We start from the raw sequence: 7,456 nt of genomic DNA, 5'->3' as shown, positions 1-7,456 counted from the left end.
TATACGAGCTTGGAACTTTACAAAATTGGTGCACTTGTGCAGATGAGCGGAGGGGTGGGTCAGTGAGGTATCTCTAACTGGTTGTTTGAATTTTTTTATATTTTAAGTTTTATGGCTTATAAAACAAGTTTTCTTGAACTTTCACATGTGTCAATTACTAAACAAAATTCACATTTTGGGGTTTAAGTGAGATGTCTTTGAGTTTGGTGAGGCAAAATGAGAATAGCATTGAGTTTCGGGCTATCGGTGTGAATAAGAAAAAAAAAAAAAGTTGAACGACGTCGTTGGGGTGTTCATCAAGCCTCTGCAAATGACGGCGTCGCCGCGAGCAATAGCCCAAGCGGCCACATTCATACCAATCTGACGTGTCACACTTGATTATAACCGAATGCCAGTGTCACACTTGAGTATAACCGAATGCCCAAACAGATATTTCTAAAGTCGTTGTAAACCAGATATACTGGCGGGAATTCGTTGGGTTCGTAACAGAACTAGACAAGCAAAGCGCCAGGGTACTATATATAAGTAATCCGCGCTATCAGATTTTCACAAAAGACAATTTGTCAAATTTGACAATGGATGAGAAAGATTCCAGTGGTTCCAAACGCTCGTACGCAATGGCTCTTCGATCACCTCGCAGAGTTCCGCCTCCGCCTCCGCCCCCAATGGCCAACCGAACGTCCTACGACAGGGTTACGACTCTACTTTGTTGAAATCTTGTCATCAAGGATTTTTTTTTCTAATTTATAGACTTTTTTACTTTGTTTCAGAAAAAAGGTCCGGTTACGTTTCAGTATGAATTGCCCGCCGCCAGTGGCACCTCCGAATCGTATCCGATTTTGTTTGGTAGTGTTTGGGTAAGGATAGATTCTTATATAAATTGTAGCATATATGTGTTTTAAAAAATTAATAATTTAAAAGATAAAATTTCTTACTACTTACGTAAAAACACGTACTGTATAATCCGTGTTCCCGTCACAACTCAAAATTTCTCCTTGGTATAGGTATATTATTTAATTTGTCTTCTTGTAATTTATATTTAGGCCGAAATCAAGACTCCGTGCAAGACCAATGTGGGACAGCCCTCTCCGGTGACTCCAAGGCCATCAGAGCAGCTTGGCGGAACTGAGGGCTTGCCGAGCTTCCGTTCTCCCAAAAAGGAAATTTTTTATTTATTTATCGATTAAATTTATTTTAATTTATGTAATTATTGTTTTTACAAATTGGGTATTTTGTGATATTTATTCTTATATATTTAGGCCGAAACCTATGTGGGACAGCACTCTCCGGTCGATATTATCGTTTTTTTTTAAGATCCAATATTTTTGGGTTTCGGGCTAAATATATAAGAATAAATATCACAAAATACCCAATTTGCAGAAACAATAATTACATAAATTAAAATAAACTTAATCGATAAATAAATAAATAAATTACCTTTTTGGGAGCAAGGAAGAAAAAATCAATAATATCAACGATATTTCGCCGATATTATCGTTTTTTTTTAAGATCCAATATTTTTTTAATTATCCAAATGATTTTTGTTAAAATATCACGATATTATCAATAATATCACAATATTTTCAAAATTATCTATAATATTCAAAAATACTTAAAAATGTTGAGAAATCTCAACACATACTACACTTGATCATAGCTCAAAAGCCAACCAAGACATGCTTTTCTCAGCTTGGGAATGTGGGTTTTATAGGCCTTCTTGCTTGCTCACTGTCCTCGCATGGGCGATGTGGGACTCGACCAAGGAAGAAAATAGGAATTTCGGCCGAAAATCCACACCCACTTTAAACGGCCATAACTTTGTCAAAACTCAACAAAATCAAGCAAGACAAAAACGAAAGTTGTAGCCCTCGAAGAGACGAAGAGAATGGTACCTCACACGACGTCTGAATCGTCGTGGTTTGGCCGGAAAATGCCTCGAAAGTCACTGAGGTCACCGGAAACTGGGTAAGATTCAAATGAGTATAACTTTTTCAATACTCAACGAAATTGAGTGAAACAAAAAGGAAAGTTGTACTACTCGACGAGGCAAAGAGATTGATACCTTGCACGTCGGCCAACTCGCCGTGGTTTGGCCGGAAAACCAAAACGTTTTGCCTCAAGGGCTGATACATGTGAACTTGTGACTCCAACTAGGTAAGAGTCAGATCTAATTTGGGGCCTTCTATCCTATATTTGTGGACAACCATCAAATGCTAAAGATTAAACAAACATAATATGTTCTACTGCTTAGCAAAAAAAGCTACAAACCCTTTGCTTATCAACAAAAAAAGACAAGTCCTTGCACTAGATATACTTTCAAATTACGTTGAGTAGCAACCTGATATATGTATTCAGACGAATTATAAAACAATTGACACACTCCTGGCTTCCAAAATTCAATTCTTTTACTTTATATAAACTTGAAAAAACATAATCGGCATCCAAATTAAAATTTAGTCTTATTCAACGTATTGATTTTCAATCGTTAATTGATATACTATAATTTGGAACTTCAACACCTAGACGCATGCTTATGTGTAAGAAATTTAAAGTGTCAAATTCGGCACATTATTCTTCATCATTTTATTCACTTCCCTTTTTTCTTTTTTTTTAATATCCTAAATAAAACCTCCCAATATTGTACTAATTAATTATATATAAATGATTATGGTGTGTTTAAACTTCTTTCATTAATTACTACATATTTTCTACACTCACAATGTTTGCCAGCTCGCTATATAATCAACTTAAATCAGTTAAATCCATCATGCAATGCATTTCCTTCCAATTTTTTGTGATAAACTAATAGATAATTGACTAAATAAACATCCTGCAAAGTTTCATTAAAAATTTCCAAGTTTTTCTTACAATTTCCGTGGTTTCCATATAATTTTTATCGATATCGATATTATCCCGATATTTCCATCGATATTTCCGTGTTTTCGGACTACCGATATTTCCGATATTTTCTTCCTTGTTTGGGAGAATGGAAGCTCGGCAAGCCCTCAGTTCCGGCAAGCTGCTCTGATGGCCTTGGAGTCACCGGAGAGGGCTGCCCCACAAAGGTCGGGTACGGAGACTTGAATTCGACCTAATTATATAAGAATAAATATCACAAAATACCCCATTTGCAGAAACAATAATTACATAAATTAAAATAAATTTAATCGATAAATAAATAAAAAATTACCTTTTTGGGAGAACGGAAGCTCGGCAAGCCCTCAGTTCCGGCAAGCTGCTCTGATGGCCTTGGAGTAACCGGAGAGGGCTGTCCCACAAAGGTTGGGTACGGAGACTTGAATTCGACCTAAATATATAAGAATAAATATCACAAAATACCCCATTTGCAGAAACAATAATTACATAAATTAAAATAAATTTAATCGATAAATAAATAAAAAATTACCTTTTTGGGAGAACGGAAGCTCGGCAAGCCCTCAGTTCCGGCGAGCTGCTCTGACGGCCTTGGAGTCACCGGAGAGTGCTGTCCCACATAGGTTTCGGCCTAAATATATAAGAATAAATATCACAAAATACCCAATTTGCAGAAACAATAATTACATAAATTAAAATAAACTTAATCGATAAATAAGTAAATAAATTACCTTTTTGGGAGAACGGAAGCTCGGCAAGCCCTCAGTTCCGGCAAGCTGCTCTCATGGCCTTGGAGTCACCGGAGAGGGCTGTCCCACCAAGGTCGGGTACGGAGACTTGATTTCGACCTAAATATATAAGAATAAATATCACAAAATACCCCATTTGCAGAAACAATAATTACATAAATTAAAATAAATTTAATCGATAAATAAATAAAAAATTACCTTTTTGGGATAACGGAAGCTCGACAAGCCCTCAGTTCCGGCGAGCGGCTTTGATGGCCTTGGAGTCATCGGAGAGTGCTGTCCCACATAGGTTTCGGCCTAAATATATAAGAATAAATATCACAAAATACCCAATTTGCAGAAACAATAATTACATAAATTAAAATAAACTTAATCGATAAATAAATAAATAAATTACCTTTTTGGGAGAACGGAAGCTCGGCAAGCCCTCAGTTCCGGCAAGCTGCTCTGATGGCCTTGGAGTCACCGGAGAGTGCTGTCCCACATAGGTTTCGGCCTAAATATATAAGAATAAATATCACAAAATACCCAATTTGCAAAAACAATAATTACATAAATTAAAATAAATTTAATCGATAAATAAATAAAAAATTACCTTTTTGGGAGAACGGAAGCTCGGCAAGCCCTCAGTTCCGCCAAGCTGCTCTGATGGCCTTGGAGTCACCGGAGAGGGCTGTCCCACATTGGTCTTGCATGGAGTCTTGATTTCGGCCTAAATATAAATTACAAGAAGACAAATTAAATAATATACCCATACCAAGGAGAAATTTTGAGTTGTGACGGGAACACGGATTATACAGTACGTGTTTTTATGTAAGTAGTAAGAAATTTTATCTTTTAAATTATTAATTTTTTAAAACACATATATGCTACAATTTATATAAGAATCTGGTACCTTCATATCGAACAACCTCTTACAGAAAATATGTTTCTCTGCTTTAGAGAAGTTGTGAAGTGCTGGAGGTAGTTTCGTCTTTTTTCCTTTCTCTTCAGTTATGCATAAATCATGCCGAATACCCAATTCCTTTAAATCTTTACGACAATTAAGTCCATCCTTTGATTTACCTTTAATATGTAGCAATGTGCCAACAATACTTTCACAAACATTTTTCTCTATGCGCATGATGTCCAAATTATGCCTCAAACATAATTTCTGCAAAACAAGCAAAAATAAGCAAATTAGTTGTGAAAAAAATCGTACTTTTCTTTATAGTTAAATGTTAAGTGTAATTGTCAAACCTTCCAATACGGCAAATCAAAGAAAATTGATTTCTTTTTCCATATGTTAATAGGATCACTTCCTGTTGTCTGTACACCTTTCTTTACACTCATCTTCCTTTTTGTGCCTTTTTGTGTAGTTGACTTTTTTCCCCAATCCCTTCCAGCTGCTTCGGAAGCATATAAAACTTCTTCACCTGTCAATACCCTTGGTTTTTGCCCAATATCATCATTCCCATCAAACCATTTACCCTTCTTGCGAAACTCATGAGAAGGTGGAAGAAATCTTCTATTGCCGGTATATACATGCTTCTTACTAAACGGCAACCTCAAAGATCGCGTGTTAGCACCACATGCCACACAAGCAAACCTGCCCTTTGTAAAACATCCAGCCAAGTTACCATAAGCGGGATAATCACTGATTGTCCACATCAAAATAGCCCTCAAATTGAAAGTAGAATTTGTAGTTGCATCAAATACACCCACTCCTTCATTCCATAACACACATAAATCTTCTATGAGTGGTTGCAAGTAAACATCAATATCATTTCCGGGTTGTTTCTTCCCAGGAATTATTAACGTCAACATCAAATTCTCTTTCGACATGGCTAACCATGGAGGAAGATTGTATGTAACTAATATAACTGGCCAACAACTATATCTAGAGCTTAGCTGGCGGAATGGGTTAAATCCATCTGTAGCTAAACCAAGTCTCAAGTTTCGTGGATCTGAGGCAAAATCAGGATATCTAGTGTCAATAGACTCCCATGCTGGCGAATCAACTGGATGTCGCATCTTACCATCCTGACTTTTGTTGGTATGATGCCATGTTAAGTCTTTGGCCATGTCATCATCCTTAAACATTCGCTTAAATCTTGGTATAATAGGAAAGTAGCGCAACACCTTTGCAGAAACTCCTTTGTAAATGTGATTATTACGTTTACCAACCTGCCAACGTGAAGAACCACACTTTGGACACGTCTCAAGTTGTTCAAAGTCTTTCCAAAATAAGCAGCAATCATTTACACATGCATCTATTTTCTCGAACCCTAAATCAAACACCTTAAGTAACTTCTTTGTCGAATTCATTGAATTCGGAAGTGTATTACCTTCCGGAAACATGTCCTTTAAGGCTTGGAGGAGCTCGTCAAAAAGCTTGTCGGTTGCACCATTTGAAGCTTTAATCTTGTATAAAACTACAGTTGCTGACAACTTTGTGTATTTCGTACAACCTTCATATAAAGGAGCTTCAGCTTCTTCAACCTTTTGTTTGAAATTCTCATCTCCAATTAGCAAGTTTGCTTTTCCAGTTCCATCATCTTCAGCCAAGACATCCCTATACATCTGATATGTTTCTGTCACGTTGGCATAGTCATGTTGTTGAAGAATAGGTTCTTGTTCACCATGGAACACCCAAGTAGTATATGAAGGATCTATTCCATTTATAACCAAGTGTTCATACACAATCGCAGGTAGTTGAAAACATTGGTTTTGACATATTATACACGGGCAAATGATCTTATCTCGATTTCCTCCATATTCTTTAGCTACTTGTACAAACTTTTGTGCACCCTCTCTGTATTCTGTTGATGGTCTGTATTATAAATAAATCTTAATCACTTTAAACAGACCCTAGTTATCAATGTCAAAAATGAAATTCATTGAGGCAGATAATACACCTCGAAAATGTTAGCCAATCTTTGTCCATTGCAATCAGATAGTTGACAATGATCGTTTCCAACAATGCTTCTCAAAAGTAATCCTAAAATAATAATTTAATCAGAAATTAACACTGAAAATAAATAAAAAACACAAAAAAAAAAATTGAAATTTCGTACCTCTAAATTTCTGGGTGTTTACTGTGAATCCAATTGAGAACTAAGGGCGCAGATTGTGAGAGGAGAAGACGAAGAGGGAGGAAGCACGGGTTTGTTTTGGCGATGAATGGGAAAAGCACGTCAATTTCCAAAATAAAAAAGGGAAATCTAATGATCAAATTCAAGAAATATTCAATCTCACAACAATTTTAAGCCAATCAGTTATGCACCAAATCAAATTTTATGAAATTCTAGCAAAATACAACCCCAATAGAACACAAATGGACCATAAAAAAATACGAAATATCAACAACTAAATTCGATAGAGTAACAAACCACAGCGAAAAATCAAATATTTGGCTTCTGGGTAGTTGAGAAGAAGTGAGATTTAATTACCTCTTGAAGGCTAAAGAAATTGGGTACAGGATGAGGGGGCGAGAAGATCGTAAAGCAGAGATCGAAAAGATAAGGAAGCAGGGATCGAAAGGATCACGAAGCAGCGATGGAAGAGATCGATGCGGAGTGTAGGACGCATGATCGAAATCGCCAACCCGTTGCAGAGCAGCTGAGAATTCGGTTGTTACTGTGCAACAAAGAGAAAAAGCGCCTGATATGGAAAACCAAACGGAGGGCATTTTCGTCCGCGCATTCTCCGTAAACAGTGCAAGCTGGTTTGGGTTTTAGTATAGGAATACTATCCTCCAAAATATTAAAAAAAAAAAAAAAACAAAATCCACCACAGGCCGATGCCGTGGTGAATTTTCAAAAGGCTGTGTGGTTGTTTGAAGTAACCATAAC

At 36.6% G+C, this 7,456-nt stretch overlaps 1 protein-coding gene across 2 annotated transcripts; it reads right to left on the bottom strand.

Moving 5' to 3' along the window:
* Window positions 1-2,813: 2,813 nt before the first annotated feature.
* On the bottom strand, window positions 2,814-7,224 carry LOC103410169 (uncharacterized). Of its 2 annotated transcripts, none has more exons than XM_070817311.1 (12): window positions 7,055-7,224; window positions 6,680-6,826; window positions 6,521-6,603; window positions 4,863-6,435; window positions 4,519-4,776; window positions 4,219-4,335; window positions 4,021-4,119; window positions 3,822-3,920; window positions 3,606-3,722; window positions 3,407-3,505; window positions 3,191-3,307; window positions 2,814-3,091 (listed from the first exon to the last, which is right to left on the bottom strand). In XM_070817311.1, the coding sequence occupies exons 3-9, from the start codon at window positions 6,547-6,549 to the stop codon at window positions 3,657-3,659; spliced, it is 2,241 nt and encodes a 746-aa protein (XP_070673412.1). In that variant the 5' UTR covers window positions 6,550-6,603; window positions 6,680-6,826; window positions 7,055-7,224; the 3' UTR covers window positions 2,814-3,091; window positions 3,191-3,307; window positions 3,407-3,505; window positions 3,606-3,656. The 2 variants fall into 2 exon arrangements, with proteins under 2 accessions (XP_070673412.1, XP_070673413.1); XM_070817312.1 differs by having other exon boundaries at window positions 6,680-6,719.
* Between the last annotated feature and the right edge of the window lie 232 nt (window positions 7,225-7,456).

Source organism: Malus domestica, chromosome 17 (genome assembly GCF_042453785.1).
Source record: "Malus domestica chromosome 17, GDT2T_hap1".
Lineage (NCBI taxonomy): Eukaryota > Viridiplantae > Streptophyta > Magnoliopsida > Rosales > Rosaceae > Malus > Malus domestica.
Note: the sequence above shows the minus strand (reverse complement) of the source record. Positions and strands in the feature narration are given on the sequence as shown.